Source organism: Oryx dammah, unplaced genomic scaffold (genome assembly GCF_014754425.2).
Source record: "Oryx dammah isolate SB20612 unplaced genomic scaffold, SCBI_Odam_1.1 HiC_scaffold_23, whole genome shotgun sequence".
Classification (NCBI taxonomy): domain Eukaryota; kingdom Metazoa; phylum Chordata; class Mammalia; order Artiodactyla; family Bovidae; genus Oryx; species Oryx dammah.
The window spans coordinates 83361914-83382255 of NW_024070207.1; the positions used below are offsets into that span (position 1 = coordinate 83361914).

At 37.5% G+C, this 20342-nt stretch overlaps 1 protein-coding gene across 1 annotated transcript in view; it reads right to left on the reverse strand.

Moving 5' to 3' along the window:
- WNK3 (WNK lysine deficient protein kinase 3) overlaps nucleotides 1-20342 on the reverse strand; it is a 182902-nt gene that overhangs the window by 114303 nt on the left and 48257 nt on the right. Inside the window, exons 6-7 of the mRNA XM_040266051.1 lie at nucleotides 11235-11323; nucleotides 5769-5988 (exon numbers count right to left, since the gene is read on the reverse strand). Coding sequence (XP_040121985.1) covers nucleotides 5769-5988; nucleotides 11235-11323 — 309 coding nt within the window. The remainder of the gene's footprint in view (nucleotides 1-5768; nucleotides 5989-11234; nucleotides 11324-20342) is intronic.

The following is a 20342-nucleotide window of genomic DNA, read 5'->3' on the forward strand; positions in this document are numbered from 1 at the left end:
GTCATAACTTTCCTTCCAAGAAGTAAGCATCTTTTAATTTCATGGCTGCAATCACCATCTGCAGTAATTTTGGACCCCGAAAATAAAGTCTGACACTTTATTTTCATTGTTAGTATAGAGAAAGGCAAGTGATTTCTGTGTATTGATTTTATATCCTGCAACTTTGCTAAGTTCACTGATTAGCAATAGTAATTTTCTGATACTATCTTTAGGGTGCTCTATGTACAGTATCATGTCATCTGCAAACAGTGAGAGATTTACTTCTTTTCTGATCTGGAATCCTTTCTTCTCTGATTGCCGAAGCTAGGACTTCCAGAATTATGTTGAATAATACTGGGGAAAGTGGACACCCTTGCCTTCTTCCTGACCTTAGGGGGAATACTTTCAGTTTTTCACCATTGAGAATAATGTTTCCTCTAGGCTTATCATATATGGCCCTTACTATGTTGAAGTAGGTTCCTTCTATGCCCATTTATTACAGAGTTTTAATCATAAATGGCTGCTGAATTTTCTCAAAGGCTTTTTCTGCATCTATTGAGATGATCATATGGTTTTTATCTTTCAATTTGTTAATATGGTGTATCACATTGACTGATTTCCATATATTGAAGAATCCTTGCATTCCTGGAATAAACCCAACTTGATCACGGTGTATGAGCTTTTTGATGTGTTGCTGAATTCTGTTTGCTAAAATTTTGTTGAGGATTTTTGCATCTATGTTCATCACTGATATTGGCCTGTAGTTTTCTTTTTTTGTGTTGTCTTTGTCTGGTTTTGGTGTCAGGCTGATGGTGGCCTTGTAAAATGAATTTGGAAGTGTTCCTTCCTCAGCCATTTTTTGAAAGAGCTTTAGAAGAATAAGCATTAGCTCTTCTCTAAATATTTCACAGAATTCTCCTGTGAAGCCATCTGATCCTGGTATTTTGTGTTTTGGGAGATTTTTTTAATCACAGCTTCAATTTCAGTGCATGTAATTGGGTTGTTCATCATTTCTATTTTTTCCTGGTTCAGTCTTGGAAGACTGACCTTTTCTAAGAATCTGTCCATTCTTCCAGGTTATCTATTTTATTGCCATATAGTTGTTCATAATAGTGTCTTATAATCCTTTGTATTTCTGCATTGTCTGTTGTAACCTTTCCTTTTTCATTTCTAATTTTGTTGATTTGATTCTTCTCTCTTTTTTTCTTGATGAGTCTGTTTGTCGATTTTATCTTCTCAAAGAACCAGCTTTTAGTTTTATTAATCATTACTATTGTTTTTTCATTTCTTTTCCATTTATTTATGCTCAGGAATTTATAATTTCTTTTCTTCTACTAATTTTGGGGTTTTGTTCTTCTTTTCCCAGTTGTTTTAGGTGTAAAGTTACGTTGTCTATTCGATATTTTTCTTGTTTCTTGAGGTAGGATTGTATTGCTATAAACCTTCCTCTTAAAACTGCTTTTGCTGCATCCCACAGGTTTTGAGTTGTCATGTTTTCATTGTTATTTGTTTCTAGAAATTTTATAATTTCCCTACTGGTTATTTAGAAACGTGTTGTTTAATCTCCATGTGTTTGTGTTTCTCACAGCTTTTTCCTTGCAAGTGATATCTAGTCTCATAGCGTTGTGGTCAGAGAAGATGCTTGATACAATTTCAATTTTCTTCAAAGTCATATCTTTAACATTTAAGATTTTTACTTCTATTTTTTACTAGCAGAGTTATTTTCCTACTCCAAATTCGAAATGCTATTGAAAATAGTTAATTTGTTTCTATGTTCTTTCTTTCTTTGGGATTAGAATGAAAACTGACCTTTTCCAGTCCTGTGGCCATTGCTGAATTTTCCAAATTTGCTGGCATATTGAGTGCAGCACTTTCACGTCATCATCTTTTAGGATTTGAAATAACTCAATTGGAATTCCATCACCTCCACTAGCTTTGTTCGTAGTGATGCTTCCTAAGGCCCACCTGACTTCACATTCCAGGATGTCCAGCTCTAGGTGAGTGTGAGTGATCACACCTTTGTGATTATCTGGGTCATGAAGAGCTTTCTTGTACAGTTCTTCTGTGTATTCTTCCACCTCTACTTAATATCTTCTGCTTCTGTTAGGTCCATACCATACCTGTCCTTTAGCGAGCCCATCTTTGCATGAAATGTTCCCTTGGTAGCTCTAATTTTCTTGAAGAGATCTCTAGTCTTTCCCATTCTATTGTTTTCCTCTATTTCTTTGCATTGATCACTGAGGAAGGCTTTCTTATCTCTCCTTGCTATTCTTTGGAACTCTGCATTCAAATGGGTATATCTTTCCTTTTCTCCTTTGCTTTTCGCTTCCTTTCTTTTCACAGCTATTTGTAACGCCTCCTCAGACAGCCATTTTACTTTTTTGCATTTCTTTTTCTTGGGGATGGTCTTGATTCCTGTCTCCTGTACAATGTCACGAGCCTCTGTCCATAGTTCATCATGCACTCTATCAGATCTAGTCCCTTAAATCTATTTCTCACTTCCACTGTGTAGTCATAAGGGATTTGATTTAGGTTATAACTGAATGGAAAAAGTCAGTTTTTATTCCAATCCCAAAGAAAGGTAATGCCAAAGAATGCTCAAACTAACACACAATTGCACTCATCTCACATACTAGTAAAGTAATGCTCAAAAATTTCCCAGCCAGGCTTCAGCAATACATGAACCATGAACTTCTAGATGTTCAAGCTGGTTTTAGAAAAGGCAGAGGAACCAGAAATCAAACTGCCAACATCCACTGGATCATAGAAAAAGCAAGAGAGTTCCAGAAAAACATCTATTTCTGCTTTATTGACTATGCCAAAGCCTTTGACTGTGTGGATCACAATAAACTGTGGAAAATTCTTAAAGAGATGGGAATACCAGACCACCTGACCTGCCTCTTGAGAAACCTGTATACACATCAGGAAGCAACAGTTAGAACTGGACATGGAACAACAGACTGGTTCCAAACAGGAAAAGGAGTATGTCAAGGCTGTATATTGTCACCCTGCTTATTTAACTTATATGCAGAGTACATCATGAGAAATGCTGGGCTGGAGGAAGCACAAGCTGGAATCAAGATTGCCAGGATAAATATCAATAACCTCAGATATGCAGATGATACCCCCGTTATCACAGAAAGTGAAGAAGAACTAATAAGAGCCTGTTGATGAAAGTGAAAGAGTAGAGTGAAAAAGTTGGCTTAAAGCTCAACATTCAGAAAACAAAGATCATGGCATCCAGTCCCATCACTTCATGGGAAATAGATGGGGAAACAGTGGAAACAGTGGCAGACTTTATTTTTCTGGGCTCCAAAATCACTGCAGATGGTGATTGCAGCCATGAAATTAAAAGACCCTTGCTCCTTGGAAGGAAAGTTATTACCAACCTAGACAGCATATTAAAAAGCAGAGACATTACTTTGCCAACAAAGGTCCGTCTAGTCAAGGCTATGGATTTTTTCAGTAGTCATGTATGAATATGAGAGTTGGACTATAAAGAAAGCTGAGTGCAGAAGAGTTGATGCTTTTGAACTGTGGTGTTGGAGAAGACTCTTGAGAGTCCCTTGGATTGCAAGGAGATCCAATCACTCCATCCTAAAGGAGATCAGTCCTGGGTGTTCATTGGAGGGACTGATGTTGAAGCTGAAACTCCAATACTTTGGCCACCTGATGCAAAGAGCTGACTCATTTGAAAAGACCCTGGTGCTGGGAAAGATTGAGGGCTGGAGGAGAAGGGGACGACAGACGATGAGATGGTTGGATGGCACCACTGACACAATGGACATGGGTTTGGGTGGACTCCAGGGTTTGGTGATGGACAGGGAGACCTGGCGTGCTGTGGTTCATGGGGTCACAAAGAGTCGGACACGACTGAGCAACTGAACTGAACTGAATGTTCTTTCTTAATCAGACATGTACAAATGCCAGAGCCTGGAATAGGAAAAATATTACTAGGCTCCAGAAACATAAGAGCCTAAGCTGGTCCTTTTTCCTATAAGCACACACAAGCTTGTGGTAAGAAATGGATAAAAACTTAATTTAAAATGAAATAAGAAGTAGGAATAAGCTGCTGCAAAAGCCCTAAAGGAGCCGAATGCTTTCTAGTAGAATTAGAGAAAGAATCACAGAGGAAGGTAAAGTCTGACCTGGATTAAATAAAACAAGGAACTTGAAGGCTACTGAGGGAGAGGTAGATGAAGTCCAGAAATCAGCACTCTAGGCAGTTGATGTATGCTCACAGCAAAGTGCTATATCTTACTAGGTTTTAGTAGAGTGACACAAGGGACATTAAGGGCTTGTTGTCTAAAAGGAACAGGGCTGCGTAGCAGAGATAATGACTTGAAGAGGTGTCAGGCATATCATTCTCAGTTCTACAGTCTGTATTTTAAAGTATGTCTCAAGGTTCTACAGATTTTAGGAAATTTCATCATAGTTGAAAAATGATTAAAATATTAGATGGAATCATATATTTAATTTCACTCTTTCCCAAAGTTAAAAAAAAAAAAAACCCAGAGCAAATGGATTTTTAAGTCATAAACTCACAAGGATAGACAGAATAAAGTCAACAGCAACAACAAACATTTTGGACATTTGGGGATTCGAAAACAGATAATAACTGGAAAAGGTGAGCCAGGGAAAGCTGAGTATCATTCTCATTTATCCTGAATAACACTCATAATACATAGGAACTAGCCATACCAGGTACTTATAGAAGTGGGTAAAGTCAAAAGAGATGACTAAAATAAGAAAGACTAAGTGAAAGGGTTTTCAAAAGTAGTTAGGTATTAGGTTCCCATCTCCCACCCTCCATTCCACATCTTTGGGTGGATTGCTTCTCCCCTATTCGAAAAGTCTAAAATTTTGTTCTCTGGAAAGGGTAAAAGAGGATCTCTGGATTAGGGAACACCAGGCACAGTTGAAGGTATGGCTATCATGTGAAAAACAAGAAGATTATATGACCATACGCATGCTGAACACCATACACAGAAACTGCCAGCACTCTTCCCCACTTGGCTACCAAAATGCACCAATAACCACATCCTTATCCTCCAGGCAGGATACTGAAAGATAATTCTCTGGAGAATCTGGCCAATTCAAGAAGAAAGACACACAAATATTTACATCGGATGTTCCCTGATTATTGGCCCACCCAGATGCCTGAAAGTGGAGGTTAACAAGTCTGACCTTCCCAGACTCAGCTCTCATAAACTCATAGGGAAGTTTGAGCCAGACTATGACCAAGAGACTCTGTTCAGCTTACTCCTCCTGGGTATCTTCACCAAACAGTAACTTCAGTAACCAGCTAGGTGTGTGCTGGGCACTCTAGTTTTCAAAACAAAATAATATATATTATTTAGGTACACTATAATGAAAAGCAAAGGAAAGTGTAACACAAAAGTCAGGATAGATCCATGGCTGATTCATGTCGATGTATTGTGAAAACCACCACAACATTGTAAAGTAATTAGCCTCCAATTAAAATAAATAAATTAATTCTTTAAATAGTCAGGGTAAATATTATCTCTAGTGATGAGAGAGGGGAATGCAAGTAGGAGGGGCACACAGATAACTTCTAAGGTACCAGTAGTGTTCCATTTCTATTACTATTCATTTACTATTCTTTATACTATACATACACATTTAATATTCTCAGCTGCATAGATATATTTCACAATAAAATTTCAATTTAAATAAAGAAAATGAGAGAAAAGAAAGCAATCAGAAAGAGAAAGGATGCAACTCTGATACTATAATGGGAGGGGAGGCTGGGGATAGGATTCACTTACCATTTCATATGCTACTTCCTCAGGTGTATCTGTTTCTAAATTGAAACTGAATTCAATAGCTTCATTATCTTTATGTTTGCCTTTCAATTTTTTAGGGTCTTCAACCCAGAGTCTTAAAGCCAGGGATGAATTTGAGCAATCATCTTCCTCTGCCAACTCCACTCTTAGTCCTGTATCCTCCGCAAAAAATGCGTGGTTTAGTAGGTCCCTTATAGACAACCTAATAAACAATATACAAACCTGTTATCAATTCTTCCAAACACAAAAAAGATATAGAACACTTAATCAGTAAAAAATCAGTCAAAGCAACAAGTTTATTTAAAATTTTCTATTTACAAAACCATTATTTAGTCTTACTATAAAAGCCAAATCTTATATCCAATTATTATTACCAAGGATGCAAACAAACCTCGATTAACATGCATCTGTAGTGATCTTAATTAAGGACCATTAACAGTAACATATCCAGATACTGAAGTTTAACATACCTAAACATATACCTAGAGATAATTTGAAAAGTGCTGCAGTACGTTAGATGGATTCAGTATCTTCCCTAAATCACTGGCTTAAGTCACTAAAACTCTAACAATGATTGTCAGCAAGGAAACTAAAAACTCTTCCAGATATATAAATGCTAAAGTAAATTAGCAATTCAAACGTTTTTTAACAGAATTTATAAACAGAACTCATTAACTCAATTAACAGTAATCTAGTCCTTTGACTGTGTGGATCACAATAACCTGTGGAAAATTCTTCAAGAGATGGGAATACCAGACCACCTGACCTGCCTCTTGAGAAACCTGTATACAGGTCAGGAAGCAATAGTTAGAACTGGACATGGAACAACAGACTGGTTCCAAATAGGAAAAGGAGTACATCAACGCTATATATTGTCACCCTGCTTATTTAACTTATTTGCAGAGTACATCATGGGAAACACTGGGCTGAAGGAAGCATAAGCTGGAATCAAGATTGCCGGGAGAAATATCAATAACCTCAGATATGCAGATGACACCACCCTTATGGCAGAAAGTGAAGAGGAACTCAAAAGCCTCTTGATGAAAGTGAAAGAGGAGAGTGAAAAAGTTGGCTTAAAGCGCAACATTCAGAAAACGAAGTGATTACTTCATGGGAAATAATCACTTCATGGGAAATAGATGGGGAAACAGTGGAAACAGTGTCAGACTTTATCTTTTTGGGCTCCAAAATCACTGCAGATGGTGACTGCAGCCATGAAATTAAAAGACGCTTACTCCTTGGAAGAAAAGTTATGAGCAACTTAGACAGCATATTGAAAAGCAGAGACATTACTTTGCCAACAAAGGTCCATCTAGTCAAGGCTATGGTTTTTCCAGTGGTCATGTATGGATGTGAGAGTTGGACTGTGAAGAAAGCTGAGCGCCAAAGAATTGATGCTTTTGAACTGTGATGTTGGAGAAGACTCTTTAGAGTCCCTTGGACTGCAAGGAGTTCCAACCAGTCCATTCTAAAGGAGATCAGCCTTGGGTGTTCTTTGGAAGGAATGATGCTAAAGCTGAAACTCCAGTACTTTGGCCACCTCATGCAAAGAGTTGACTGATTGGAAAAGACCCTGATGCTGGGAGGGATTAGGGGCAGGAGGAAAAGGGGATGACAGAGGATGAAATGGCTGGATGTCATCACTGACTCGATGGACGTGAGTCAGAGTGAACTCCAGGAGATGGTAATGGACAGGCAGGCCTGGTGTGCTGCGATTCATGGGGTTGCAAACAGTCAGACACGACTGAGCGACTGAACTGAACTGAGTCAGTGTACTTCATTCACTCTTTAGAGAATGCCATGTGTGAAGCTAATTTAGTTCAGCAAAGTCATACAGTTTTCTTGAAGTATTTAAGGCCAGTGTCCTAGGCCAAAGTATACACATAATGGATACAACTCCAACCTAATATTAGAGATTAATCTAATATTAGGTTAAGAGAAGAAAAAAAAGACAGAGGTTCAAAATTTTTTTATAAGCTGGGAAAGGCAATTTCCCTTTCTTTGACCAACTTCTAAAATAAAGAAATAATATCTATATTACAGGCCAGTGAGAGCTAAAACTGATATATTCCATAATGTCTATGTGGAAAGCCCCTCCTGTACTATTTAAAATAGAAGTTATACTAACCTAGACAGCATATTAAAAAGTAGAGACATTACTTTGTTGACAAAGGTCCATCTAGTCAAAGCTATGGTTTTTCCAGTAGTCATGTATGGATGTAAGAGTTGGACCATAAAGAAAGCTGAGTGCCAAAGAATTGATGCTTTTAAAGTGTGGTGTTGGAGAAGACTCTTGAGAGTGCCTTGGACTGCAAGGAGATCAAACCAGTCAATCCTAAAGGAAATCAGTCCTGAATATTCATTGGAAGGACTGATGCTGAAGCTGAAGCTTCAATACTTTGGCCACCTAACGTGAATAACTGACTCACTGGAAAAGACCCAGATGCTGGGAAAGATTGAAGGCGGGAGGAGAAGGGATGATAGAGGATGAGATGGTTGGAAGGTATCACTGACTTGATGGATATGAGTTTGAGCAAGCTCCAGGAGTTGGTGATGGGCAGGGAAGCCTGGCATGCTGCAGTCCATGGGGTCACAAAGAGTCAGACACAACTGAGTGACTGAACTGAGACTGAACTGAAAGCATGTTGACAGCACGGTATCCTGTAAGTTGAGGATTTTCAACCTTCTACACTTTAGTGATCAAGAGATAAACATTTAACTAAGACAGTTTTTATGAAAAGAATATGCTTGCTCAGACTAAGTAGTCTTAAGGCTGAGGTGAGATGTGTTTAAGAAAGTACAATTAAGTTAAGCATTCTGGTTCTCAATGAACGTTTTGCCTAGATATTTTTACTATGGAATAATCACTGCAATAACAGCAGATAGTATCATTCATTAAATATTTATTACTCTGTTAGGTATTTTATACTCATTATCTTTTTAATAATCAAAATAATACCTATTTTGAGGAACACCTAAGTAACTTACTCAAGATCACACTGGCTAAGTGTGACTCCAGATATGAATCTTCCACTGTGGAAGCCTAGGCTCCTAGGCTCTTTCCAAAACATTAATGTGCCATGAACCCTTTTTGAATATTTCAGTGTTCTTTGGTAATAGGTCATAATTAAAATGCTGTACTAAAAACAACCAGAAACCAAACTAAAACAGCTACTTCAACACAGTAGTTTTAGCATAGCTTAAAAAAAAAGCATGCCTAAACTCCTACAATTCAAAAACAATAAAACAACTCAAATTGTTTCTAAAGGCAAAGGACTTCAATAAATAATTCACCAAAGAAAATATACAAATACTGATAACACATGAAAGGATACTCAACATTATTAGTCCTTAAGGAAATGGAAATCAAAACCAAAATGAGATAGCACTTTACACCCACTAAGATGGATATTACCAAAAAACAGTTGGTGCAGATGTTAATAAACTGGAACCATCATACATTGCTGGAAGGAATGCAAACTGATGCAGCCATTGTGGAAAAAACTTTGGTGCTTCTTCAAAAAAATTAAACAGATTATTACCATATGATTCAGTAATTCTACTCTTAGGTATATACCAAAGAGAACTGAAAGCAGACATTCAAGAAGATACTTGTTCACCAATATTCATGCTGCATTATTCACAATAGCTAAAAGGTAGAAATAACCCAAGTATCTATCAACAGATGAATGGATAAACAAAATGGTGTATGCATGAGAGCACAGAAAGACAAATATTATATGGCACAAAAGGACAAATATTATGATTCCACTTATAGGAGGTACCTACAAAAGAGGTAGAGACAAAGTAGAATAGAGACTGGCAGGGGGTGAGGGGAAAGGGAATGGGTAGTTACTATTTAATGGGCATAGAGTTTCTGTTTGGGATGATGAGAAACTTCTGGAAATAGTGGTGATGATTGTACAACAATGTGAATGTGCATAATGCCACTGAATTGTACATTTAAGAATGATTAATATGGTAAATCCTAGGTTATTTATATTTTACCAAAATTAAAACATATAGATATAGCCTGTTGGTACAAACACCAAGAATGTTGTATAATAAAGCTATAATTAAACAGGCTTAATCTTTTTTTAATATAAATTTATTTATTTTAATTGGAAGCTAATTACTTTACAATATTGTATTGGTTTTGCCATACATCAATTTGAATCTGCCACAGGTATACATGTGTTCCCCATCCTGAACCCCCATCCCTCCTCCCTACCCATACCATCCCTCTGGGTCATCTCAGTGCACCAGCCCCAAGCATCCAGTATCATGCATCTAAGCTGGACTAGTGATTCGTTTCATATATGATATTATACATGTTTCAATGCCTTTCTCCCAAATCATCCCACCCTCTCCCTCTCCCACAGAGTCCAAAAGACTGTTCTATACATCTGTGTCTCTTTTGCTGTCTCACATACAGGGTTATCATTACCATCTTTCTAAATTCCATATATATGCATTAGTGTACTGTATTGGTGTTTTTCTTTCTGGCTTACTTCACTCTGTAAAATAGGCTCCAGTTTCATCCACCTCAATGGAACTGATTCAAATGTATTCTTTTTAATGGCTGAGTAATACTTCATTGTGTATATGTACCACAGCTTTCTTATCCATTCATCTGCTGATGGACATCCAGGTTGCTTCCATGTCCTGGCTATTATAAACAGTGCTGTGATAAACACTGGGGTACATGTGTCTCTTTCAATTCAAACAGGCTTTATCTTAGTGGCTTTTTATATTTTCAAATATGCAACAGTAAGCTTAGATAACTAATAAAAATGGGAGAAAGTCAGTGAAATGCTGGTGGAAATAATTTCTATAAAAGATCTATAATCTAATTTAATCATAATCAACTGGAGATAAAACACTAATCTACCAATTTAAGTAAGCAACTGTCCAAAGCTCAAATTAAAGGGAAAAGCTAAAACTAAAATTAATTGTGAGAAAAATATACATTGTGACACAAATAAATTTAGAATTACTATTTCTTGAAAAAAATAGCCCTGTCAGCTTTACCATTTTCATGACACAAGAACACATGGACAAATTAAAAAAAAAACAAAACAGCTAGTGAGTTGATGGTTAAATTGTTCTTAAACTATCATAAAAAACCATTTAAGTACTTATGTGAAGTTGACAATGCAGAAACTCTCCACTATCTATCAACTGTTAGAAGAAAGTTTACCTGAGAGGGAACTGTTAAACTGATGGCTAAAAGTGATGAAGCTTAATATCAGTTCAAGGAAAATTCAACACATAATATCAATTTAAAATGGCAACAAAATGCAATAATACAGTTCACTATAGACAGTGTGGTTTGGCTTCCACTCAAAAGTCATACCCAGCATGATTCAAAGGTCAGAAAAAGACCCAAAGCAAGGTAAGAGAAAAATTCATCCATTAGTTATGTCTTTTCACTATATATGCACCCACCTTTCAGATTTGTTTTGACGAATACATCCCTCAATGATTTCTTTCACTTCAGGATCAGTGACTTTATCAAAACTGGCTGGTTTTATACCCTGGAAGAGGAAAAATGGTTTCTAGTCACAAATTAAGCAATTGAAACCCCAGGCCAACATGACACTTAGTAAAATAATGGTTTTTTAAACACTAAACCACATTCAAACCTTAAATGAAATAAATATATATACACAATATAAGTTTAACAACTTTTTGACAAGGATTTTGTCACCATTATACAAACAACAGTGAAAAACTGTAAACAATCTAAATCTTTAATAACAGAAGTAATATTATATAAGCTATATGATATACATATAAATACAAATGCTAATAAACAGAAAGTAAAAATATTCTCACAGTAATTAAAACAATGGAGAATTCTCATACTACAACATTAAACAGAAAAAACACAGGATTTCAAAATGTACATACTGTATAACCCCAATTAGTAAAATATAATAAATAAGTATTTCTTAGAATCAGAAAAATCAATGTTATTTAAAAAAACACTTTCAGAAATTCTAAATGAGGAATTATCTATTGCCAACATATCAAATCAGTATTTCAAAGTCTTCTAGAATGGCTAGACACAATCAATAAATATACATATAAAATATATATATTTTGTTATATGCATAACTTTTTAAGAAATCTATATTGCTTTTATACTTAAACAATATCAAAATATTGAGAGAACCTTAAGCTAATTATCAGGTTCTAGGAATTCAATATCAAATTAATGAGGTCCATATAATTCAAAACATTTTTATAATAACTGTGCTTGCTGCCTAAACCTACTTATTTTACATTCTATCACCCCTAATTTATGAGTTTTAGATTTAAAAAATAATACAAGATTGCTGCCATCACCTAATAGAAAATTCCAAATTAAGCTACAAGCAGAAAGGTATAATAGAATAATTATCACAGAATGAGGCAATCTAAGATTTCATTCTGGGTCTGTCACACTACCTTACAGTATATAGAATCAGAAAGCCAAATATCATATCACAGATAAATCTGGTGAGATTAGGAATTAATTTGGGCCTCAAATTCAGGAAGCTTTAGTAGAGATGGAAATCTGAATTGTGATATTGCATTTTTGTGACTTTAATATAAAAGAATAAAGTTACCAATCAAAAAATGGAGTTTTTAATTCTTATAGAAAATACCCTCATTGACCTTTCCATTGATCTCTTAACTACGCCCTGCTGCTGCTGCTGCTAAGTCACTTCAGTCGTGTCCGACTCTATGAGACCCCATAGATGGCAGCCCACCAGGCTCCCCCGTCCCTGGGATTCTCCAGGCAAGAACACTGGACTGGATTGCCATTTCCTTCTCCAATGCATGAAAGTGAAAAGTGAAAGTGAAGTCGCTCAGTCGTGTCCAACTCTTAGGGACGCCATGGACTGCGGCCCACCAGGCTCCTCTGTCCATGGGATTTTCCAGGCAAGAGTGCTGGAGTGGGGTGCCACTGCCTTCTCCAACTACTCCCTGCTGCTGCTAAGTCACTTCAGTCGTGTCCGACTCTGTGCGACCCCATAGATGGAAGCCCACCAGGCTCCCCCGTCCCCGGGATTCTCTAGGCAAGAACACTGGAGTGGGTTGCCATTTCCTTCTCCAATGCATGAAAGTGAAAAGTGAAAGGGAAGTCGCTCAGTCCTGTCCGACTCTTAGTGACCCCATGGACTGCAGCCTACCAGGCTCCTCCATCCATGGGATTTTCCAGGCAAGAGTACTGGAGTGGGGTGCCATTGCCTTCTCTGAACTACTCGCTAGGCCTAGACAATTATTGCTTTTCTCTGTTCCTGGGGGAAAATAATTGGGGAGCTAAAACTTACAAAATCAAGTACAGACTCTTCTATTTGTGGCCCAAATTAAAAGGGCATTCTAGCCTCATTATTTATCTGAAACACGTGAACAATCTCTTTTGCAGCCTACTTTGAGCTACCCAACTGAACATGAAAGAGATCTATTTTGAACAATCCTAACACTTTGTTTCTATCTCCCTTAAGTTCCTTCTATACTCTAATCCTCTTATTTTTGTAGTCATTTATGAGTTGATATCATTGCCCTGATAAAAATGTTAACTCTTCGTAGATGGCAAACACGTCTTACTCACATTCCTTGTAATTTCTAATGTAAAAAATTACTCATAGCAGTGACTATCATTTAATAATGAGGCTTTTAGAACTAGAAAAAGTCTTCAAAACATTTAGCCAATCTTTATTATTTAGCTTTGGAAAATAACATCCATCTAATAAATAAAAAGATCAGTTTTCATTCCAATCCCAAAGAAAGGCAATGAAAGAAGGTTCAAACTACCACACAATTGTACTCATCTCACACGCTACTAAAGAAATGCTCAAGATTCTCCAAGCCAGGCTTCAACAGTACATGAACCATGAACTTCCAGATGTTCAAGCTGGATTTAGAAAAGGCAGAGGAACCAGATATCAAATTGTCAACATCGGCGGGATCATTGAAAAACCAAGAGAGTTCCACAAAAACATCTACTTCTGTTTTATTGACTATGCTAAAGCCTTTGACTGTGTGAACCACAACAAACTCTGGAAAATTCTTAAAGAGATGGGAATACCAGACCACCTCACCTGCCTCTTGAGAAATCTGTATGCAGGTCAAGAAGCAATAGTTAGAACCGGACAAGGAACAACAGACTGGATCCAAATACGGAAAGGAATATGTTAAGGCTGTATATTATCACTCTGCTTATTTAATTTATATGCAGAGTACATCATGAGAAACACTGAGCTAGATGAAGCACAAGCTGGAATCAAGATTCCTGGGAGAAATATCAATAACCTCAGATATGCACATGACACCACCCTTATGGCCGAAAGCAAAGAACTAAAGAGCCTCTTGATGAAAGTGAAAGAGGAGAGTGAAAAAGTTGGCTTAAAGCTCAACATTCAGAGACTGGACTTCGAAGACGGCAGAAGAATAGGACAAGGAGACCACATTCTCCCTGACAAATTCATCAAAAGAACATTTGAATGCTGGGCAAATTCCACAAAACAACTTCTCAACGCTGGCAGAGGACACCAGGCACCCAGAAAGGCAGCCCATTGTCTTCAAAAGGAAGTAGGACACAATATAAAAGATAAAAAGAGAGGCAAAAGAGGAAGGGATGGAGACCCATCCCAGGAAGGGAGTCTTAAAAGAGAAGTTTCCAAACTGTCCCACCTGAGGAGAGTGCGATGGCTAAGCACCTGGTTGCCTGAGCTGCTCGGACCTGGGAAGGGCACAAAACACCGGCCCAACTGAGTCTGTGCCTTTGTGGAGTACGCAAGAACCTGAACCTGAGCAGCTTAGACCTGGGAAGTGCACACAACCCAGGGCACGCCTCAGACAGTTCCCCAGCAGAGCAACCTAGAGCCTGAGAAGTTTAAACTGGGAAAGTGCACACACCATGAGCAGGGGAAAACCCGGTGCAGCCGAGACACTGCAAGCACTCCCCACACACACCAGCGATATTTGTTTGCAGTGTTCCTCACTCCCCACAGCACAACTGGACAAGTGAGCCTAAATAAGTGACCACCTTTGTCCCCTTGTGTCAGGGTGGAAATTAGAAACCGAAGAGACCAGCAAACAGAAGCAGCTAAAATAAACAGAGGGAACCACTTTGGAAGTGACAGGTGCAACAGATTAAAACCCTGTAGTTAGCACCAACTACATTGGAAGAGGCCTATAGATCTTGAGAAGTATAAGCTGGATCAAGGAACTATCTGAAATTGAACTGACCCCACATTGCCCACAACAGCCCCAGAGAAATTCCTAGATATATTTTTACTATTATCATTTTTAAATTCTTTAAAAAGTTTTTTTTTTATTTTTAAGTCATTACCCCTTTTTCATTTTTATAACCCACTATTACCTTGCAAAAAAAGACCCTATTTTTAAAGCAAATTTCATACATATATTTTATAATTTTTGTGACTTTGTTTTTTTTTAATATTATATTTTTGAGAGTCTAACCTCTACTCTAGATTTTTAATCTTTCCTTTTTGTTATTTGTCATCAATTTTGTACCTTTAAGAACCCAATCTTCAGTACCCGTTTTTACTTGGGAGTTCGATTACTGGCTTGATTGCTCTCTCCCCCTTTTGACTCTCCTTTTTCTCCACCAGGTCGACTCTATCTCCTCCCTCCCCCTTCTCTTCTCTACCTTACTCTGTGAATCTCTTTGTGTTCCAGGCTGTGGAGAACACTTAGGGAACTGATTACTGGCTGGATCTGTCTCTCCCCTTTTCATTCCCCCTCTTCTCCTCGTGGTCACCTCTCCCTCCTCCCTCTACTCTTCTCCATGTAATTCTGTGAACCTCTCCAGGCGTCCCTCACTGTGGAGAATCTTTTCATCATTAACCTAGATGTTTTATCATCAGTGCTGTATAGATAGAGAAGTCTTGAAGCTACTGTAAGAATCAGACTGAAAACCAGAGACAGGAGGCTTAAGCCCAAAACCTGAGAATACCAGAGAACTCCTGATTCCAGGGAACATTAATCAATAAGGGCTCATCAAAAGCCTCCATACCTACTCTGAAACCAAGCACCACCCAAGAACCAACAAGTTCCAGAGCAAGACATACCATGCAAATTTTCCAGCAACGCAGGGACATAGCCCTGAGCTTCAATATACAGGCTGCCCAAAGTCACACTAAACCCACAGACATCTCAAAACTCACTACTGGACACTTCATTGCATTCCAGAGAGAAGAAATCCAGATCCAACCACCAGAACACCGGTGCAAGCTTCCCTAACCAGGAAACCTTGACAAGCCACCTGTCCAACCCCACCCACAGGGAGCAACCTCCACAATAAAGAGGAACCAGAAACTGCCAGCACATAGAAAGGCCACCCAAAACACGGCAATCTAAACAAGATGAAAATGCAGACAAATACTCAGCAAGTAAAAGAACATGATAAATGCCGACCAAACCAAACAAAAGAGGAGGAGATAGGGAGTCTACCTGAAAAAGAATTCAGAATAATGATAGTAAAAAGTGATCCAACATTTTGAAAACAAAATGGAGTTACATATAAATAGCCTGGAGACAAGGACTGAGAAGATGCAAGAAATGTTTAACAAGGACCTACAAGAAATAAAAAAGAGTCAATCAATAATGAATAATGCCATAAATGAGATCAAAAACACTCTGGAGGGAACCAAAAGTAGAATAACAGAGGCAGAAGATAAGTGAGGTAGAAGTTAAGTGAGGTAGGAGATAGAATGGTGGAAATAAATGAAACAGAGAGGAAAAATGAAAAAAAAATTAAAAGAAAGGAGGACAACTTCAGAGACCTCTGGGACAATGTTAAATGCCCCAATATGAGAATCATAGGAGTCCCAGAAGAAGAAGACAAAAAGAAAGGCCATGAGAAAATACTTTAGGACATAATAATTGAAAACTTCCCTAAAATGGGGAAGGAAACAGTCACTCAAGTCCAAGAAACCCAGAGAGTTCCAACACAGTAAACCCAAGGCAAAACATCCCAAGACACATATTAGTCAAATTAACAAGGTCAAACACAAAGAATAAATATTAAAAGCAGCAAGGGAAAAACAACAAATCACACACAAGGGGAAACCCATTAGAATAACAGCTGATCTTTCAATAGAAAATCTTCAGGCCAGAAGAGAATGACAGGACATACTTAAAGTGATGAAAGAGAAAAACCTACACCCAGATTACTGTACACAGCAAGCATCTCATTCAAATATGAAGGAGAAATCAAAAGATTTACAGACAAGCAAAAGCTGAGAGAATTCAGCACCACCAGACCAGCTCTCCAACAAATGCTAAAGGATCTTCTCTAGACAGGAAACACAGAAAGGGTGTATAAACTCGAACCCAAAACAACAAAGTAAATGGCAATGGGATCATACTTATGAATAATTACCTTAAATGTAAATGGGTTTAATGCCCCAACCAAAAAACAAAGACTGGTTGCTGCTGCTGATAAGTTGCTTCAGTCATGTCCGACTGTACGACCCCATAGACGGCAGCCCACCAGGCTTCCCCATCCCTGGGATTCTCCAGGCAAGAACACTGGAGTGGCCTGCCATTTCCTTCTCCAATGCATGAAAGTGAAAACTGAAAGTGAAGTCACTCAGTCGTGTCCAACTCTTAGCAACCCCATGGAGAGCAGCCTACCAGGGTCCTCCGTCCATGAGAATTTCCAGGCAAGAATACTGTAGTGGGTTGCCAGTGCCTTCTCCAAAAGACTGGCTGAATGGATACAAACACAAGGCCCCTATATATGCTGTCTACAAGAGACCCACCACAAAACAAGGAACACATACAGACTGAAAGTGAAGGGCGGGAAAAAGATATTCCATGCAAATGGAGACCAAAAGAAAGAAGGATTACAAATACTCATACCAGATAAAACAGACTTTAAATAGAGGCTGTGAAAAGAGACAAAGAAGAACACTACATAATGATCAAAGGATCAATCCAAGAAGATATAACAATTATAAATATATATGCACCCAACATAGGAGCACTGCAATATGTAAGACAAATGCTAACAAAAGGGGAAATTAACAATAACACAATAATAGTGGGAGACTTTAATACCCCACTCACACCTATGGATAGATCAACTAAAGAAAATTAACAAGGAAACACAAACTTTAAATGATACAATAGACCAGTTAGACATAATTGATATCTATTGGACATTTCACCCCAAAACAATGAATTTCACCTTTTTCTCAAGCGCACATGGAACCTTCTCCAGGACAGATCACATCCTGGGCCATAAATATAGCCTTGGTAAATTCAAAACAACTGAAATCATTCCAAGCATCTTTCTGACCACAATGCAGTAAGATCAGATTGCAATTACAGGAGAAAAACTATTAAAAATTCCAACATATGGAGGCTGAACAACACGCTTCTGAATAACCAACAAATCACAGAAGAAATCAAAAAAGAAATAAAAATATGCATAGAAATGAATGAAAATGAAAACACAACAACCCCAAACCTGTGGGACACTGTAAAAGCAGTGCTAAGGGGAAGGTTCATAGCACTACAGGCTTACCTCAAGAAACAAGAAAAAAGTCAACTAAATAATCTAACTCTACACCTAAAGCAACTGGAAAAGGAAGAAATGAAGAACCCCAGGGTTAGTAGAAGGAAAGAAATCTTAAAAATTAGGGCAGAAATAAATGCAAAAGAAACAAAAGAGACCATAGCAAAAGTCAACAAAGCCAAAATCTGGTTCTTTCAGAAGATAAATAAAATTGAAAAACCACTAGCCAGACTCATCAAGAAACAAAGGGAGAAAAATCAAATCAATAAAATAAGAAATGAAACTGGAGAGATCACAACAGACAACACAGAAATACAAAGGATCATAAGAGACTACTATCAGCAACTATATGCCGATAAAACGGACAACTTGGAAGAAATGGACAAATTCTTAGAAAAGTACAATTTTCCAAAACTGAACCAGGAAGAAATAGAAAATCTTAACATACCCATTACAAGCATAGAAATCGAAACTGTAATCAGTAATCTTCCAGCAAACAAAAACCCAGGACCAGACAGCTTCACAGCTGAATTCTACCAAAAATTTAGAGAAGAGCTAACACTGATCCTACTCAAACTCTTCCAGAATATTGCAGCGGAAAGCAAACTTTCAAACTCATTCTATGAGATCACCACCACCCTAATACCAAAACCTGACCAAAATGCCACGAAAAAAGAAAACTACAGGCCAATATCACTGATGAACATAGATGCAAAAATCTTTAACATAATTCTACCAAACAGAATCCAACAACATATTAAAAAGATCATACATCATGACCAAGTGGGCGTTATCCCAGGGATGCAAGGATTCTCCAATATCCAGAAATCAATCAATGTAATACACCACATTAACAAATTGAAAGATAAAAAACATATGGTTATCTCAATAGATGCAGAGAAAGCCTCTGACAAATTCAACATCCATTTATGATAAAACCCTCCAGAAAGCAGGAATAGAAGGAACATACCTCAACATAATAAAAGCTATAGCTGACAAACCCACAGCAAACATTATCCTCAATGGTGAAAAATTGAAAGCATTTCCCCTAAAGTCAGGAACAAGGGTCGCCACTGTTACCACTACTATTCAACAGTGTTTTGGAAGTTTTTGCCACAGCAATCAGAGCAGAAAAAAGAAATAATAGGAATCCAGATTGGAAAAGAAGAAGTAAAACTCTCACTGTTTGCAGATGACATGATCCTCTAAATAGAAAACCCTAAAGACTCCACCAGAAAATTGCTGGAGCTAATCAATGAATATAGTAAAGTTTCAGGATATAAAATTAACACACAGAAATCCTTTACATTCCTATACACTAACAATGAGAAAATAGAGAAATTAAGGAAAGAATTCCATTCACCATTGCAATGAAAAGAATAAAATACTTAGGAATATATCTACCTAAAGAAACAAAAGACCTATATATAGAAAGCTATAAAACACTGATGAAAGAAATCAAAAAGGACACAAATAGATGGAGAAATATATCATATTCATGAATTGGAAGAATCAATATAGTGAAAATGAGTATAGCACCCAAAGCAATCTATATATTCAGTGGAATCCCTATCAAGCTCCCAATGGTATTTTTCACAGAACTAGAACAAATAATTTCACAATTTGTATGGAAATACAAAAAAACTCCAATAGCCAAAGCAATCTTGAGAAAGAAGAATGAAACTGGAGGAATCAACCTGCCTGACTTCAGGCTCTACTACAAAGCCACAGTCATCAAGACAGTATGGTACTGGCACAAAGACAGAAATATAGATCAATGGAACAAAATAGAAAGCCCAGAGATAAATCCACACACCTATGGACCACTTATCTTTGACAAAGGAGGCAAGAATATACAATGGAGAAAAGACAATCTCTTTAACAAGTGGTGCTGGGAAAACTGGTCAACCACTTGTAAAAGAATGAAACTAGAACACTTTCTAACACCACCATACACAAAAGTAAACTCAAAGTGGATTAAAGATCTAAATGTAAGACCAGAAACTATAAAACTC